General features: G+C 42.9%; 1 protein-coding gene across 1 annotated transcript in view; it reads left to right on the top strand.

Annotated features, from left to right (window-relative positions):
- Positions 1-19751, top strand: part of ZFYVE1 (zinc finger FYVE-type containing 1) — a 79767-nt gene that overhangs the window by 22866 nt on the left and 37150 nt on the right. The window contains exon 2 of the mRNA XM_006170499.1: positions 15911-16415. Within this exon, the coding sequence (XP_006170561.1) occupies positions 15911-16415 (505 nt within the window). The remainder of the gene's footprint in view (positions 1-15910; positions 16416-19751) is intronic.

The following is a 19751-nucleotide window of genomic DNA, read 5'->3' as shown; positions in this document are numbered from 1 at the left end:
TGATTTCTCACTTTCTGTCTCTCTGTCTCTGTCTTTCTGGCGAGCACATGCACCCTATTAGCAAAAACCTCTCAAAAATTATTTATTATCATCATCATTATTTATTATTATTATTATATTTAACTTGCTATAGGGCACATGTACTTGCCAGAAGGAGAGAGCAAGAGGGAGAGAGAGAAAGTGAGAAAGCAGGGAAGCAAGCCGCCAGGTCCAGGATGAAGTTAGTGAATGGGTAGAGTTAGGTTGGTTGAATCTTTTTTTTTTTTTTTGAGAGATTTTTACTGTAGGGCGTGTGCGCTCGCCAAACAGACAGAGAGAGACATAGAGACAGAAAGCGAGAAATCACCCCCCAGGGGGGATGGTCACGCCGCAATCCCTTCTCCTCCATTCTCCTCTCGGGATCTTGGGCACGCACGCACACGCGCCCGGCGTGAGTTTTAAGCCACCGGGTCCAGGACACAAACCGCGGTCGACTACATGGGAGTCCAGCGACATAGCCATTACGCTAACTGCTGGTTCCTGGTTGGTTGAATCTTTAATAGCATGTTACACTATTCCCTTCTCCAGAGGGAGCATCTGAGTTTTTTTTTTGGAGAGGTTTTTGCTATAGAGTGTGTGTGCTTGCCAGAAAGACAGAGAGAGACAGAGAGACAGAAAGTGAGAAATCGTCCCCTGGGGGGATGGCCACACCGCAATCCCTTCTCCTCCATTCTCCTCTCGGGATCTTGGGCACGCACGCACCCGGCGTGAGTTTTAAGCCACCGGGTCCGGGACGTGAACCGCGGTCAACTACGTGGGAATCCAGTGACATAGCCATTACGCTAACTGCTGGTTCCCTACGGAACCAGTACCTTTTGTTGCTAATAACAGAAAATACCTGAAACTGGGTGATTTTTAAAATTAGAGGTTTGTTTTAGCTCATGGTTTGGAGGTCCAGGGGCCACATCTGGTAAGGATATTCCTATTGGTGATGTTCTGAGACCATGCATGAAGGATGTCACATCAGGAGAGAACAGGGGTTCTTTCTGTGCCCATGGATGTCTTGTCCACCTTATTCTTTTTAAACCTACCAGGAGTCAGTTTTGGGACCCTGCTTTGATGACCTTAATCTTGATCTCTTCCCAAAGATTCTACCTTTCAGTACCATAATTTGATCAAGCTTTCTCCCTTTTAATCTCATTACAGTGGCTCAACAAATGAATTTTTGAAATATTTTCAAACTATAGCAAAGTACATTTTAGTTGGGAAGCTCAGAACTGGGAAAAATGGGAAAAATTAGGTAGAGATGGTGGTTGGGAAGGGAGCAAGAGAAGGGCTGAGAAATTGCCCATGGTGTGTGGTTCAAACTATAGTAGCTCTTTTGTCTTCTTTCTGGCCTGGTTTGTCTAGTTTAGTTCTTCCTGCTAAGATTCAGAGCCTTTACCAGAGTTTATTTACATCTGTTTTCATAGCTAGCCGAATATGGGTCTGCAGTGCCACTTAAAAGGAGGTTGCATTTCCCATCTGGAAGCTACTTGGAAAGGTCCCTTGAGGATGATATGGGTCTTGAGAATGACGTAGCGTTTCCCGTCTGTCCTCAGAATTCAGCTTTGCCTTGGAAAGCTTTTTATTTACATATAGATGAAGGGTTGAACTGCATAAGTTGGGTGTGGTCAGAGAGATTTATCATGGAGCTCAAAGTGCCTATGAAGTGGTCTATGAGGGGCTGGCAGATAGCATGGTGGTTAAGGCTCTTAGACTCCCACATGGCTAATCATGGTTCTAGTCCTGGACCTGGCAGTTTGCTTTCTCACTGTCTTTCTCCTTCTCTCTCTCTGGTGAGTGCATGTGCCTTATAGCAAATTAAAACTAAAATAATAGGGACCAGCAGATAGTGTAATAGCTACGTTGCTGGACTCTCATGTAGCTGACTGTGGTTTGAGTCCTGGACCCAGTGGCTTAAACTCAGGCCAGGCATGTGTGCGTGTGTGTGCCCAAGATCCCGAGAGGAGAATGGAGAAGGGATTTCTGCATGATCATCGCCCTTGGGGGTGATTTTTCGCTTTCTGTCTCTGTCTCTGTCTTTCTGGTGAGCGCATGTGCCCTATAGCAAAAACCTCTCAAAAAAAAAAAAAAAAATAAATAAATAAATAAAGTAAAATAATAAATTGGAACCAGCAAGTGGCGTAAGGTTATGTTGCTGGATTCCCATATAGGTAACAGCGGTTTGAGCTCTGGACCCGGGAGATTAAAACTCATTGAGTGCGTGTACATGTATTCCCCCAAATCAGAGAGGAATGGCAGAGAAAGAATTGCGGCATGGCCATTCCCCCAGGGGGTGATTTCTTGTTTCTGTCTCTCTGTCTCTTTGGTGATTGGACACACCCTATCGCAAAAATCTCTCTTAAAAAAATGAATAATAATGGGGCTGGCAGGTGATGTGGTGATTAAGGTCTCTGGACTCCCGCATGGCTGATCACAGTTCGAGTCCTAGACCTGGTAGCTTACTTTCTCTATCTCTCACTTTGTCCCTCCCTTGTCAAATTAAAATAAATAAAATAAATAAAGTTATATAAAATAATAATTCTTAAACAATTTTATAAAAGAATAAGTAATAAGTAATTCTTAAATAGAAAAGAATTTGTGGATCATGTCTACATAGAAACATTCTCTTTTGGGCCGGCAAGTGGTGAGGTGGATAAAGGTGCTGGATTCCCACATGGCTGACCACAGTTGAAGTCCTGCACCTGGCGGCTTGCTTTCTCACTTTCCCTTTCTCTCTCCCTTTCTGTCTCTCTCTGGTCAAATTAAAAATAATAATAACAACGACAACAAATGGAAGAGAAGCTGTAGGCAGTGTGCATGAGGCAGTGTCAGAAGCACCCTTGGTAGTTATAAGACATGGGAAGAGAGTTTCTGACCTGTCAAGTAATGGAACACGTAGGACACACTGGAGTGGAAGAAAGTGATCTTTGCTCTAACCAAATGTGCTCATTGTGTTTGTGCATACAGCCTTGTGACTTCAGTCATTTTACGAAAACATTTGATTGAGAAATAATTGCGTTTTCATGCAACTATTAACACATACATGGATAAACAAAGTATATACTCCTAAAAGGAAAGTTTTATGAACTTGTGTTGGGGAAAGAAGTTTAGTATTGAGTCGTCAGAAAAGTGATGACGCATTTTCCTGTGTTCTTTGCAAAAATGCATCGTGACTTTTCTCACAACCCAGTAGAGCTTTCTGCTAATAGGGGTTTGCTATTAGAATAGAACCTTCTTACATTTGGATTTTGAAAAATAGACCAGTTGCTGGTTTGGTTGACATAGTTTAAGTAAAACACTGAAAATTAGGCAAGAGGGCTGGTCGGTAGCGTCATTAAGGCTTTGGACTCCCACATAGCCGACCACAGTTCAAGTCCTGCACTTGGCAGCTTGCTTTCTCGTTTTCCTTTTCTCTCTCTCTGTCTCTCTCCCTGTAAAACTTAGTAACAAATGGAATGAAATAAATAAATAATTTCAAAGAAAATTAGACATCGACTTAAAACATTGCCCAGACTTCTTTACAGTTTGATGAAGGTGCCTCTGGATTTTTTTTTCTTCTTCTTTTTTTCCTTTTAGGTTTTTGCCATAGGGCCTGTGCACTCCCCAGATGGAGAAAGAGAGACAGTGAGATGGAAAGTAGGAACTCACCCCTCAGAGAGGATGTTCATGTGGCAGTCCCTTCTCCATTTTCCTCCAGGGATTTTGGGCACACGTGCACACACACCTAGCATGATTTTCAACTTCCAGGTCCAAGACTCAAACTGTATCAGCTGTGTGGGAGTTCAATGCCTTAACCACTTTGCTACTTGCTAGGCCGCCTCTGGATTTTTCCAAAGAAGAGTTCCCTTACTTTCTACTTCTCCTTTCTCTTCCCCAGAGAATGAAAATACTACCCAAGTTCCGTAGCTGTGCTGGCCTAACACCATCTGGTCCGTGCCAGACAGTACATGCAGCTCCACACACGTCTGACTGAATGAAGGAATCAGGTTCTGTATTCCTTTTGAGGTAGGGGTTCCAACTCTAGTGAGAGCCACACATCTTGTTTGGTTTCTCTGGTTATAGCTCTTCCTCTGAACTCAGTGAAATGAAACAAAACCAAATAAACCAGAAACCAACAAATAAAAGTCATTAGTAGGAATTTAATTTTGGACTGTCGACTCAGGTTAGTTTTAGTGTCTTAGTGGACAGGATAAAATAATCGTTTGTTGGCCAGGGTAGAATTTGGTTGTAAAGAGAGCAACTAAACTTCCCATAGCTCTTCCCATTACTTGGGGAAGGACCTGATTTTTGCCCTTATTCACAAGGAACGCCTTCTTGAAAATCTGGAGGAATGACTATACAGGCAGTTGGGACAAATTAACATGCTTTTCATTCAGTTTCCAGAACTGAAAGGCCCTTGATGTGGAGCCCTTAGGAGTGTTTTCTGGTATCTTTGAGATTTAACCTTTAGAATCCCTGATTGTGCTCTGTTGAATTTCTCGCCTCTTAAATCTCTTTGTTCCTTCCCTATTCTTTGCCTTTCCCTTCCCAGGCCTCCAAACCCCATGTGTTGCTGTTCTTCCTGGAATGATTCTGAAAACTAAAAAGAAATGTTTTGAGGGAGACTATCATTCCCTTTGGCTGCTAGAATCATAGGTTGAATGCTGGATACTTTTCACTACCACTAACTGCTATGAATTCAACAATGGGGATCATTGAGTACTTGTTATAATTTTACAAATGCTACATAGAAATAAAAAGCTTTGGGCTGGCTCCATGGCTTATTAAGGCAGTCAGATCCCACATGGCTGACCACGTAGTTCAAATTCTATGCCCGGCAGTTTGAAAAATACACCAGGCATCTGTGCTTGCATGCTTCAAATCCCAAAGAGATGAGAGAGATGGGGGAGAAGGGATTGCGGCATGACCATTCTCCATGGCAGGTGCTTTCTCATTTCTTTCTCTCTCCCTCTCTCTGCCTCTCTCCAGTGAGTGCTCTTGCCCTCTGGTGCAAAAAAAAAAAACAAAAAAAAAAACAAAAAAAAACACAATAAAAAATGAAAAGGTTTGTGAGTGAGATAGAGGAAGAAAGAAAGAGGGAGAGAAAGAAATAGGTACTGTTGGGTTTCTTAAAGATTGATAATAATAGTAGATGGTTTCTTTACTAAGAACCAACTATAAAGTTGACTGGGACCAGCAGATGGCCTAATGATTACGTTGTTGGACTCCCATGTGACTGACCTCGGTTCGAGTCCCAGACCTGGAGGCTTGAAACTCATGCTGGGCACATGTGCATGCCTGCTCAAAATCCCAAGAAGTGAATGGAGGAGAAGGGATTGCAGTATGGCCATCACCCCTGGAGAGTGATTTCTCGTTTTCTGTTTCTGTCCCTCTCTCTCTGGTAAATGCGTGTGCCCTAAAGCAAAAATCTCTCCAAAAAATTAATAAGGATAGTACTTGTTTTGATTAGACAGAGAGGGAAAGAAATTATCTGCAGTAAGCAGTGAGACCTTTCATTTTAAGGAGAGTCACTGTAGATCTCACCACATTGCTGAATCAGTTTCTGAATGAGCAAATTCTGAGCAGCAGGTATATTTGCAGCAAGCCAGCTGCCAATGCCCCATGCTTGGGTGTTTTCCCAGTGGGCTGTACTTAAATACTAATGGCTCACATTTATGTGGTGCTTGCTGTGTGCCAGGCACCACAGTCTCTGCACTTTACACACTTTATCTCATTCAGTATCAGTATCCCTAAGAGTTGTGCAACCCGTTAGTATCTTTCCTTGAGGCTTCAGTCATTAAGAAACTTCCCTAAAATCACACAGTGGCAGTGCCAGAATTGGAATTGGGAACTTTCTGACTTGCTTGAGGTATAGCAAATTGAGGGAGGATGGAAGGTAGAAGTTGGGGAAGGGTGACTTTTGGTGTTCCTGCTCCTGCTTCTGCTGTTGTGTAAAGGCTAAGGACCATTTCAGAGGTGTGGAATTGGGTGGGGTGGCGAGTGGGCAGGGCACAGGGTCAGGTAGCTTTTTTCAGTCTTGGAATGGAGTGAGATAGGATCATTGATTGGAAACAGGCAGAACGAGTAGAGCAGGAGCCTTGTTCTCTTCTGTCCTTATCAAAGGGAATCTTATCTTCTCTGTAGCTTTGCCCCCCACCCCACTGAACTGCCATTTTTCAGTAGCACCCAGGCCTAGACTGTTCTTCTTTCTGTGCAGGAACTAATGCCCTCAGGTTGGGATTAATTTAGTAGTTTAACAGGGAGCCAAATAACATAGAAGGCAAAAGGGAAAATGAAGCATGGTTTCCTTGTGCCATTTTCTCAGTTAACTTGTTTGATGAGCAACTACTAATCCAATTACCCTTTCTGTGGCCGGAGGCAAAGATGATTATACTCTCACTTTACCTGTGGAAACAGTGGGAACAGTGCATGTTCAATGATTGCTTGCGATTGCTCAGTGGAAAAATCAGCCTAGGACTTTGAACTCCTCCCCAGAGTTCTTTGCATCACACTCAGATGCTTATGCCCATGCTTGAAAACGAATGCTAGGACACTAAATGCCAGAAGGATATCCTCAAATGCTGTTCTGTTTTCATTCCCAGTAAGTTATTTATTTATATATATTGTGTGTATCATTTGGTGGTCACTTAACATGAGTCCTGTGACATTTACTTCTGTACCTTTAAAGGCTCCTTTGCACATGTCCATTCTTTTTTTTTTTCTTAAGAGAGAGATTTGCTATAGGGTTCATATGCTCCCAGGAGAGACAGAGAGACAGAGAGAGAGAAATCACCCCCCAGGGGGCATGGCCATGCTGCAATCCCTTCTCCTCCATTCTCCTCTTGGGATTTTGGACATGCATGCACACACCCCCAATGTGTTTCAAGCCTCTGGGTCTGGGACTCAAACTACAGTCAGCTATGTAGGAGTCCAGCGACATAACCATTATTCCATTTCCTGGTCCCAGTGTGCCCATTCTTAAATATTCTGGATAGCAGTTGCTGTTTTATGGGTTAACAGACACATGACAGAGTAACTTCCCATGGGGGAGAAAATACCAAGGCCTATTACCGCCCCCAGAAGCTGTTTGAGAAGGTGAATTGCTCACCTAGTTTGTCATACTTGACCTTATATGACTCCTTACTGGTTGAGATTTATGGAGATTTTGTTTTGTTTTTGTTACTGGCCAACTTAGCAGCTAGGTTGTCTGAGTGACACAGGTCCCACAGGGCTGTTCTGTGTAACTTCTGCTTTCTCTAAATTGTCTGCTAGATCAACTGACCCTTTACCGACTTTTTTGACCAGTGTTGTTTGTGCACACTATGAGATATGCGTGTTGGAGAAAAGTAATTAAAATACCTAGCGAAGTGCCTGACTGATTCATTCAGTCATTAACTAGGTATTATGCTCCTGTGTGCTGTTCATGTTAAAATAAGGTAGCCTTGGTCCTGCCCTCATGGAGGAAGTAAAGAGTCACTGTTCCTGAAGCAGCACTCAGTGAACTGTCAATATTATATTTTACTTTTATTTTTAAAATTCTGCTACAGATTGTCTCTTGCCAGAGAGAAACAGGAAAAGAAAATGAGAAATCACCCCCTGAGGGGATGGCTGTACTGAAGTCCCTTCTGTCTCCTCTTGGGTTTTCGGGCACTCACGCACATGTACTCAGTGTGATTTTTAAGCTGAGGGTCCAGGATGTAGGATCCGGTGCCTTAACCACCTCCTGGCCTGTGAGTTGTTAGTATTGTAATTAACATTTAAACTTTTAATAATGTTACTGTAGTCCTGTCATTTATATTAATAGAATACCTCATGGTTTATCTTGATGAGGTTATAGGAAACAAGAGGTTACCATGTTTTCTTTTTTGAGAAGTTTTTGCCTTAGGGCACGTGCGCTCTCTAGAGAGAGAGAGAGAGAGAGAGAGGCAGAGACAGTGAGTGGAAAAGTGAGAAATCATCCCCTGGGGGGGTGGCCATGCCACCTTCTTCATTCTCCTTTTGGGATCTTGGGCATGTATGCACGTGCGCCTGGCACGGGCTTTGGGGTCTGGGACTTGACCCTCTGTCAGCCATATCAGAGTCCAGCAACGTAACCACTATGCTATCTGCTGGGCCCTGTTTTCTTTACTTTTATCATTAGTTAAAAAATACATTGATTTAGGGCCGGCAGGTGGTATGGTGGTTGGGGGCTCTGGACTCCCACATGGCTGACCGCAGTTCAGGTTCCACCTGGCAGTTTGTTTTCTTGCTGTTTTAATTAGGCTGTCCTCTCCCTCTCTCACTTTTCCTTTTTTTTTTTTTTTTTTTTGGAGAGATTTTCACTGTAGGGCGCGTGCGCTCGCCAGACAGACAGAGAGAGACATAGAGACAGAAAGCGAGAAATCACCCCCCAGGGGGGATGGTCACGCCGCAATCCCTTCTCCTCCATTCTCCTCTCGGGATCTTGGGCACGCACGCACACGTGCCCGGCGTGAGATTTAAGCCACCGGGTCCGGGACACGAACCGCGGTCGACTACGTGGGAGTCCAGCGACATAGCCATTACGCTAACTGCTGGTTCCCTCACTGTTCCTTTCTGGTAAAATTAAAATAAATAAATAAAGTTAAATAAAATAATTATTTAAAAAGATGTATCCATTTATTCCTTCCATGAGAGAGAAAGAGATGGTACTCCTCTTGGGATCTTGGGCACACATGCACACGGGCCTAGTGTGAGTTTTAGCTGCCGGGTCCAGGACTTGAACTGCGGTTGATCACTTGGGAGTCCAGAAATGTAGCCATTACATCAGCTGCTGGTTTCTCCCTCTCTCCCCCCCACCACCAACAGAATTTTGATGATGTGTTCCACCCCAAAGCTCAGCCAGACATGGCCATGAGCCCAAGCGTGGCTGACGTACTCAGGGAGGTCTCTGGATGGCAACCCAGAACCTCATGTGGTCAGCCTTGCAGAGTATTGAATTTTATCACTGTACCATTGTCTCAGGGCCCTTATCATATTTTTATACCCAGTGGTCTATTCCTCTAACTAACTATTCTTTATCAGGCCTGCAGACTTTGGAGAATCAGGAAGGTGTTTTTTCTCTGATGTCTGGAGGATACTTGGTGTGAAGATTCATCACTCCATCACCTGGAGTAACCTATTCATATTAGGAGTATTGATTCTGGGGTTCTGTATTCTGAGAGTTGGAGCTCTGAGTATCTTTCTAGAGTTCCAGCTTGGGACCTCACTGGCCCCAGGTCTTTTTCTTCTTGTCTTGTCTTTTTTTAAAATGTTAACAGGGGAATTATGGTGAATAAAGTTTGACCCATAAGCTCTTTTCTTAAAAACAAAAAACAAAAAGAACTTATCAAGATGTCATTCATATGCCATGAAACGCATGTGTAAAAAGCATACAGTTGATTGTTTTAATATTTTCATAAAGTTGTGCAACCCTTACTGCTGTCTAATTTTTGTCACCATAAATAGAAACCCTATACCCATCAGCAGCCTTTCCCTATTCCCTGTAACCCTTCGCCTCTAGCAACACTAATCTACTTTCTATACTTTCTACCGTTACGACTTTGCTGTTCTGCACATTTAATATAAATGGAATCATAGTATATACGACCTTTTGTGTCTGGCTTTTCATTTAACACGTTTTCAAGGTCCATCCATGTAGCATGGACTTTATTCCTTTTTTTTTTTTTTTTTTAATTTTAAAGTTTTATTCGTGGGGAACCAGCAGGTCTCATGGTTAAGGTGTCAGACTCCCACGTGGCCTGCTATGGTTCGAGTCCTGGACCTAGTGGCTTGAAAATCACATTGGGCACTTGTGCATTTGTGCCCAGAATCCCAAGAGAAGAATGGATGACCAAAGGAATTGCATCATGGCTATCCCCCTGAGGTGGTGATTTTTCACTTTTCCTCTCTCAAGTGTTCAAACATTAAAAATAAAAAAAATGTTATTCATGAGAGAAAGAGCACATGCACATGTATATGTGTGCAAAAAAGGCTCCCATGATAGTGTCTCAGTGTGTTGTGACCCCGTCCATTCCCCTAGCCCTCCAGCTCATTTGGATCTTGGACATGTGCATCCTGGTGTACCTTCAGGCCAACTTGGGATTTAAACCATGTGGCCACGTGGCTTCCAGCACTACAGTTTAGTATGCTGTTGAGGCCAACCCATTCTGTTTTCCCCCACAGAAGTGTCAAACAAATTTTTGATAGTTAACTTTGATTTTAAAAACATTTTTTTGACATTTCTACTTAAATGTTATTAGATACTAATGAAATTTTTATTATTTCCAGAGGGAGTATATTTGCACATTAGCCTCCTGCTTGATAATTGTTGGGGGGGGGGTAGAGTACAAAGCTGTTGTCCATTTCTTAAGAATATTGGGGAGGTTTGGATTACTTTTAAAAATTGTAAATATGGGGGCCAGTAGGTGGTGTGATGATTAAGGGCACTGAATTTCCACATGGCCAAACCTGGTTCAAGTGCCTGACCTGGCGGCTCTCTCCCTCTCACTCTGTCCCTCTCTGGTCAAATTAAAATAAATAAATGAATAGAGCTAAAAAAAATTTTTTTTTTTAAATTATAAATATAGGGACCAGCAGTTAGTGTAATGGCTATGTCACTGGACTCCCATGTAGTTGACCGTGGTTCGAGTCCCGGACCCATTGGCTTAAATTCACGCCGGGTGCATGTGCGTGCATGCCCAAGATCCTGAGAGGAGAACGGAGGAGAAGGGATTGCAGCGTGGCCATCCCCCCGGGGGATGATTTCTCGCTTTCTGTCTCTTTGTCTCTCTCTGTCTTTCTGGTGAGTGCATGCGCCCTATAGCAAAAAAAAAATAAATAAAAAAAAAAAACCTCTCTGAAAAAAAATTGTAAATATGATACAAAATATTATAACATCTATAGCCAAAAAGCATCTTTTTTTAAAAGTTAATTTCTTACATGAGCGAGTGAAGAAAGGAGACACACTTTTTTTCCCCCTTCAACTTGGGGGTGTGCATGTGTTCACCAGAGGGGGGGCAGAGAGAGAGGGAGAAAGCATCCCCCATAGGGCATGGTCACACTTCAGTTTCTTCTTTCCATTCCTCTTGGGATTTTTGGCATGCATATACACGTGGCTTTTTTTTTTTTCTTTTTGGAGTGGTTTTTGCTATAGGGCGCGTGCGCTTGCCAGAAAGACAGAGAGAGATAGAGCAGCAGAGACAGAAAGTGAGAAATCACCCCCCAGGGGAGGATGGCCACCCCGCAGTCTCTTCTCCTCCATTCTCCTCTCGGGATCTTGGGCACGCACGCACACATGCCTGGCTTGAGTTTAAGCCACCGGGTCTGGAACTTGAACCGCGGTCGACTATATGGGAGTCCAGCGACATAGCTATTATGCTAACTAACTGCCCGTCCCCAACACATGTGGCATGTTATTAAGCTGCCGGGGCTGGGAACTGAGCTGCGTGCTCAGTCATGTGGGATCCAGCAGCTTTAACCATGAGGCCATGAAGCGAGCCCGTCCCAACAAGATTTATTTTAATTATTATTTAATTTTATTTATTTTAATTTGATCTGAGAGGGACCTAGAGAGAGAGTAGGGGAAGGTGAGAAAGCAAATTGCCAGGTCCAGGACTCAGACTAGTCAGCCATGTTGGAGTCCAATGCCCTTAACCACCATTCCACCTGCCGGCCCCTCATCAGGGTCTTGATGTTAGAATCCACTCGTAGCTTCAGCCAGCTATAGGCCATGGGCACTGTGCATTCACCTGTTCAGGGAAGTCTCTGGATATGTACTAAGAAACTCCCCATGTGGATCAGCCTCATGGGTCATTGTTAGGCTGTACGACAGTCCGTCTCCAAGTAAGCATTTAAAAGAGAGAAATGTGGGCACCAGTAGATGGCATACTGGTTATGTTGCTGGACTCTCACATAGTCTACCTTGTTTCCAGTCCTGGACCCGGTGGCTTAAAACTCATACCAGGCATGTGTGCATACGTATGTTCCCAAGATCCTGAGAGGAGGATGGAGGAGAAGGGATTGTAGCATGGCCATTCCCTTGGGGGGTTGATTCCTCTCTGTCTCTCTGTCTCTCCAGTGAGTGCACATACTCTACAACAAAAAGCTCTCTTGGGCCAGAGGGGCGCTGGACTCCCACATGGCTGATTACAGTTCAAGTCCCAGACCTGATGACTTGCTTTCTCATTTTCCGTCTCTCTGTTTCTCATTCTTTCTCACACATGTGAGCACTCTGTCCCTTTCTGGTCAAATTAAAATAAGTAAATAAATAAATAAAGTTAATAAAATAATTCTTGGGACCAGCAATTGATGTAATGACTATGTTGCTGGACTCCCACATAGTTGACCGCGGTTCGAGTCTGGACCCGGTGGCTTAAACTCATGCCGGGCACGTGTGTGTGTGTGCCCAAGATCCCAAGAGGATAATGGAGGAGAAGGGATTGAGGCGTGCCATACCCCCTGAAGGGTGATTTCTTGCTTTCTATCTCTCTGTCTCTCTGTCTTTCTGGCAAGCACATGTGCCCTATAGCAAAAACCTCTCCAAAAATAATAAATAAGTAAATAAATAAAATAATTCTTTAAATAAAAAAACGGGCCGGCAGGTGGTGTGGTGGTTAAAGGCGCTGGGTTCCCGCATGGCCTACCATGGTTCAAGTCCTGGACCTCTGGTGGCTTGCTTTCTCACTTTCTCTCTCTCTGTCTCCCTCTCTATCTCTCCCTGATCAAACTGGAGAATAACAATAAATAATGTTAAATAATTCTTAAAAAAGAAAAAAAACTCTCTCAAAAGAGTAATGTGATTATATATTTCACTTTATTTCTCATTTTCTAGTCTAGGGTTAGATAAGTGAAACTTAAAAGATTACAACAGATTTAAGGAAAATTTGCTATTGTAATTTTTCTTTTCGGAAAAAACTGAAATGATTCGGAATACATTTTTTAGTAAAATCTTTCATATGTACTATTGCTTCTGAATAGTCTCCTCCATTTTCTTTTGTATTTCTTTTTTTTTTTTTTTTTAAAGAGGTTTTTGTGTGTTCACCAGAAAGAGAGACAGTGAGAGGGAAAGTAAGAAATCACCCCCAAAGATTATGGCTATGCCACAATCCCTTCTTCTCCATCCTCCTCCTGGGATCTTGGACACACACACACACACATATATACACAGTGTGATTTTGAGCCATCGAGTCCAGGATTCAAACTGTAGTCAGCCATGGAGGAGTCCAGTGATGTAACCACTATTCCACCTGCTGGCACTGAGCCTTGTCCATTTTCTAACCAGTCATAGGAAATCAATAGAGAAACAGTACAGTTGGGAAAAAAAAGCTAGGCCGGTAGATATTACTTCAACACAGTGCACATTATTTTCCAACAATATGAATGTGTAATCTCACCATAGCACTCTTTTTTTTTAATAAGAATTATTTTATTTATTATTATTATTTTTGAATTTGACCAGCGACAGAAAGGGTGAGAAAGCAAGCCAGCAGGTCTGGAACTCGAACCATAGTCAACCACTTGGAAGTTCAGCGCCTTAACCACCATGCCACCTGCTGGTCTCTCGCCAAAGCATTCTTTTTTATTTTTTAAATTTTATTTATTTATTTTTATTTACATTTTTTAAATACATTCAATCACACTATTTAGCTTTCTCATCAAAGCATTCTAATCCCCCTCTGAAATGTAGTGAGAAAGAAATTTGGAAAGTTCTCAACTGGTATGATCATTATGGGAACAATTTAGGCATAAATGAGAATTTCCACCGAATCAAGTCAAAGTAAGGACATGCTTAAGAAATGTTCTAAAGGTGAAAATAAGAGACACATAATGAATTAACAGGTGAGAAATAGGTAATTTCTTTTCTATGGCTCAGTCGTGTTTCAGAGTTTGGTTATATTCCCTATTTTACTTATCCATTTATCAGTTGATAGGCATTTGGATTGTTTGTACTTTTTGGCTATTATGGGTCATGCTGCTGTGAACAGTCATGTATATACAAGTTTTGTGTGGACATATGCTTGCTTTTTTTTTTTAATAATTCCTTTTTTAATTTTTCAAATTTAATTTTATTTATTCATTCACTTACTTAAATTTGACCGGAGAGACACACAGAGAGAGAGAGAGAGAGAGAGAGAGAGAGAAAGTGAGAAAGCAAGCCACCAGGTCCAGGACTCAAACCTTGGTCAGCCATATGGGAGTATCCAGCACTTTAACTGCCACACCACCCTCTGGTCCCATTCAATTCTGTTGTATATACCTAACAATAGAATTGCTGAGTCATGTTGTAACTTGAGGTATGACTTTTTTTTTTTTTGAGAGATTTTCACTATAGGGTGCGTGCGCTCGCCAGACAGACAGAGACAGACAGAGAGACAGAAAGCGAGAAATCACCCCCATAGGAGATGGCCACGCCTCAGTCCCTTCTCCTCCATTCTCCTCTCGGGATCTTGGGCACGCACGCACATGCGCGTGGCGTGAGTTTTAAGCCACCGGGTCCGGGACGCGAACTGCGGTTGACTATGTGGAAGTCCAGCGACGTAGCCATTACGCTAACTGCTGGTTCCCAAGGTATGACTTTTTAAGGAACTGCTAGACTTTTCTAGAGCGGCTGTCCCATTTCTCATTCCCACCAACAGTCTGCATTGTAGTTTCTCTATCTTTGTCCTCACTTGGTATTATCTTTCTGATCATAGCCATTCTAGTAGATATTAAATGGTTTCTATCTTCTATGGAGACATGTCATTTCAGAGTTGATTGGATTATTTGTCTTCATTATTGATTCGAAAGTTCTTTATATATTTTGAACACTAGTCTCTTACCAAAAATATGATTTATATTTTATTCCATTTTGTGGGTTGTCTTTTCTTCCTTTTTTAGAAAATTATTTAATTTACTTATCATTATTATTATTATTTTTAATTTGACCAGAAAGAAACAGAGAGAGAAAGTGAAAAAACAATCTGTCTGGTCCAGGACTTGAACTACTGTCAGCCATTCCATATGGGAATCTAGCACCTCAGCCACCATGCCATCTTGCCAGGCCCCACGTGTTGTCCTGTGGTGAGCTTTGCAGCACAATGGTTTTCGTTTTTTTTTTTTTTTTTAAGAATCATTTTATTTAACCTTACTTATTATTATTATTTTCCAATCTAATCAGCCAGAGAAAGAGAGAGAGAGAAAGTGAGAAAGTAAGCCACCAGGTCTGGGACTCGAACTGTGGTCGACCATGCGGAAGTGTCCAACGCCTTAACCACCATGCCACCTTCTGGTCCTATAATGTTTTTCATTTTGATCAAGTCTTAATTTATTGTTTTTTTTTTTCCTTTTGTTGCTGTGCTTTGGTGTCATATCTAAGATACTGTTGTACAATCCAAGGTCACAAACATTGATCCTATATTTTCTTGTAAGACTTTTATAATTCTAGTACTTTTATGACTCTAACTCAAGTTTCAGAGGCTCTTTTGAGGTGTTTGTTCTGAGTGGGAGGTTGGGGAAAGGCTCTTTGCTGATGCTTTTTTTCCTTCATACCTTGACAGGTCAGTCAAAGATTTTGACCCTGGAAAGCTCTTTTTTTTTTTTTCTTTTTTTCTTCTAATGCCAGAGGGTGCTTCTGCACATATGTGTGCATGGGAGAGAGAACTCCCTGATGGGGCCTGGTTATGGTATAATCTTTTTTCTCCAGTTATCCATCCCTTCAGGATCCTGGGCATGTATATAAGTGTACTGTGCTTTCTAGTTGTTGGGGCCAGGATCCAAACCCTGGCTGGCCATATGGGATCTGGCTTGCTTCTGTATGCAGAGTGCTTAACTGCTGCACTATGGGGCTGGCCCCAGCACTTCTCTTTGTAGTGTGTTTAGTGCTCTTGTAGTTACAATATTTCATTGTCTTTCTTTTTTTTTTCTTTTGAAGGTAACAAATGAAGAGGACTTTATTAGGAAATTAGACTGCAAACCTGATCAGCATCTGAAGGTGGTTTCTATTTTTGGAAATACTGGTGATGGAAAGTCTCATACCTTCAAACATACTTTCTTTTATGGCCGTGAAGTCTTTAAAACTTCTCCTGCCCAGGAGTCTTGCACAGTGGGAGTGTGGGCAGCCTACGACCCAGTCCACAAAGTAGCAGTGATAGACACAGAAGGGCTCTTAGGGGCTACTGTGAATCTAAGCCAGAGAACACGGCTACTACTAAAGGTCCTAGCCATCTCAGACCTTGTTATCTATCGAACTCATGCAGACCGGCTGCATAATGACCTCTTCAAATTCCTCGGGGATGCTTCAGAAGCTTATCTGAAGCACTTCACCAAGGAGCTCAAGGCTACCACTGCCCGCTGTGGCCTCGATGTCCCCTTATCTACTCTTGGCCCTGCAGTTATCATTTTCCATGAGACTGTGCACACTCAACTACTTGGCTCTGGTAAGTAGATGGGATACTGTGTCACAGGTTGACCTTTCTGAATATAAAGAGGTGGCCATTGGGCTGCAAAACAACTTGGTGGATTGTCCAGAAAAATTTCTGCACAGGAAAGACACTGTTTTCAAGAAGCATGGAGTGATCAACCATGTCAAAATCTGCTTACAGGTCAGCTGGGATAAGGGTTGAGAATTACCAGTTACTTTTCTCAATATAGAGATCCTTGGTGATCTGGATAAGACCTGTCTCCACGGGATAGGGGGGTAGAGTGGATGAATAAAGCTAGATTAGAATGGAATAAAGAAAGAGAGAAGGAAAAGAATAACGGGTTTAATCAACTCTTTCAAAGAGTTCGATAAAGGGAGGCAGAACAATGGAATGGTATCAAGAGGGTGATGTGGTATTTCTCTCTCTCTCTTTCTCCTTCCTTTCTTTCTTTGCCAGTTTGCATGCTTTCACCAAAGTGAGAGAATGAGAAAGCACCCCCAGTGGGGTGTGTTTTACCCATCCTTTACCCCCATTTCTCTATCAAGTCAGGATTTTGGGTACACATGCACGTGTCTGGCATATTTTTCAAGCTACTGAGGCTAGGACTCCAAACCACGGTTGACCTTGTGGGAGCCAGCTCCCCATGCACAGTACTGAACTGTTGTGCTGAGGCTGGTCACTGATGAGGGATTTCAAGAAATTTTTTTCTTTCTTTTTTAAAAAAAATAATATATTTAATTCCACTTGTTGTTATTATTTTAATAATTTGATCAGACAGAGAAAGAGAGAGAAAAGGAAAGTGAGAAAGCAAGCTGCCAGGTCTAGGACTTGAATCATGGTTGGCCGTATGGGAATCCAGCACCTTTAACCACCACGCCACCTGCCAGTCCCTCAAGGAATTTTTTTTCTCAAAAAAAAATTTTTTTTTTTTTTTTTGCTATATAGGGCCTGTGTACTTGCCGGAGACACAAGAGTGCAGAGAGAAAGACAGTGAGAAAGCTTCCCCCAGGGGGTCTGGCCATGCTGCAACCCCTTCTCCTCTCTTCTGTGATTGCGGGCATGCATACACACATGTGACTTCAGTGAGGTTCAAGTTTCTGTGTTTGGAGCTCGGACCATGGTCAGCCATGTGGGAGTCCAGCACCTTAACCACTATGCCACCAGTTAGTCCCTTTCTTCCTAAAATTTAAGATGTGAAATATTATAGATGTTAGGACCAACAGTTAGCATAATGGCTATGTCGCTGGACTCCATGTAGTTGACCGCAATTCAAGTCCCAGACCCGGTGGCTTAAACTCACGCCAGGCGCGTGTGCGTGCATGCCCAAGATCCCGAGAGGAGAATGGAGGAGAAGGGATTGCGGCGTGACCATCCCCCCCTGGGGGGTGATTTCTCGCTTTCTGTCTCTCTGTCTCTCTCTGTCTGTCTGGCAAGCACACACGCCCTATAGCAAAAGCCTCTCAAAAAAAATTATAGATGTTTGTGTGCTTTTGGGAGTAACTCATGAGGAAAGAAACTAGGTGCAATAGAGGGCAGGAATAATTGAAGTAATGCACAGGTGGAGGGGTTAGCCTTAGGAGCATGGACAGTTCATACATAATAGCAGGAGAGGAACTAGAGTATGTGGACACAGTTGCAGCCTTGGAGATGTGGTGGAGGTGTACATATATGGAAGTTCTTGTTGTATTGTTTATATTTTCTTAGAGAAATATAACATTGGGTTTTCTGAAAAGTCATGACGTATTTGTCCGTGCAAAAATGCATCATAACTTTTCCAACAACCCAATGGATGGCAAGACCATCATCGAGTGGAAGGATAAAGGAGCAGGTGCAGTGACAGTAAGTGGATGCAGAGGACAGTAGTGTTGGCCTGTAAAACAATTACTCCATTCCCGTTTGTTAAGCCAGCAGTTTATTGAATGCACATGTCATGTGCTGAGGGCTTGGGAACAGAGCTGAAAAAAACTATTCCTACCCTTGAATAGCTCACAGTGTAATTGGGGAAGCCACACAGTGCTCAGTGCTGCAGGAGATGTGGGTACCAGAGCTGCGAGAATGCAAAAGGACTCTCCACCTCCTGACGGGGTCTGGGGAAGAGGAGTTGACATGTGAGCTCTGAGAAATCTGGCTGGATCTAGGAGGGGAGGAAGATGTTCTCGGAAGAAAAAGCCCTGAGTGGCTTCATGGAACAAATTGTGTTCAGTGAACTGTAGGTAGTGCTACAGTAGCTTCCGAAATTCTGTTTTATCCCCCTCATGCATTATCCACATAGCATCCAGAATGATCTTTTCCAAAGCTTAATTTATAATTTAGATCACATCATACTCCTGCTATGACCCATCAGTGCCTTTTGACTACATCACAATAAAATCCAAACTCTTGAATATGGTATCCTCACTGTAACTCCTGTCTGTATCTCTGTGACCTCCGTCTCTGGATTGCCCCCTTCACCACCCCCAGCACCTGAATGCTCACCACTCCTGTGGGTGCAGCACATGCATACATGCACATGCATGTGTGTATGTACTCCGCACCAGGCATACCAGCCCTTTTCTGTTCTTGCCTTTGCATATGTTTCTCTTGACCTCCTAGAACATTCTTCCCTCAGGTAGCTATAGGTCTCCCAAATCCAACCCAGTTCTCACCCTCTCAAGAGCTTTCTCTGGAACGTGCGCCTTCTCGCACTTTAGTGCTTACTGCTCTCCCTGCATCGCCCTGTTTGTAAGCATCTGTCATCTTCTGAAATCATCCTGTGTTTCTGTTTCTTTGTTGTTGGTCTTTTCCATTAGAATGTTGACTTCGCAAAGGCAGGAACCTGGCCTCACTTGTGTGCCCAGAAAACCTAGATGTATGTCTGACGTGTAGTAGGCTCTTACCAGATGTTTGCTGAATGAATAAATTAAAGCGGGCTCAGAGTGTCCGAAACACAGCTTGTGCGGGAGGGGGTGATGGAGCTTCTTGGGAATCAGATCAAGAATCTTTTTTATTTACTTATTTATTTTAATTCTTTCCCCCCAAGAGTCATTTTATTTATATATATGTGTGTTTGTATGTATGTATTTATTTATTTTAATTTCAATGTGTTTATTTATTTTAATTCAACTAGAGAGGGACAGAGAGCAAGAGTGAGAGAAAGTGAGAAAGCAAGCTGCCAGGTTTGGGACTTGAACCACGGTTGGTCATGTGGGAGTGCAGGTTGGTCATGTGGGAGTGCAGCGCCATTAACCACCATGCCATCTCCCGGCCCCATTAAGTTCTTAAGTGTTGGGACCAGCAGTTAGCGTAATGGCTGTGTTGCTGGACTCCCACGTAGTCGACTGTGGTTCGAGTCCCGGACCCGGTCGTGTGTGC

The sequence above is a fragment of the Tupaia chinensis genome, unplaced genomic scaffold (assembly GCF_000334495.1).
Source record: "Tupaia chinensis unplaced genomic scaffold, TupChi_1.0 Scaffold148607_1, whole genome shotgun sequence".
NCBI classification, from domain to species: Eukaryota; Metazoa; Chordata; class Mammalia; order Scandentia; family Tupaiidae; genus Tupaia; species Tupaia belangeri.
The sequence above is the reverse complement of the archived record's forward strand: the minus strand, read 5'-3'. Positions and strand labels throughout refer to the sequence as shown.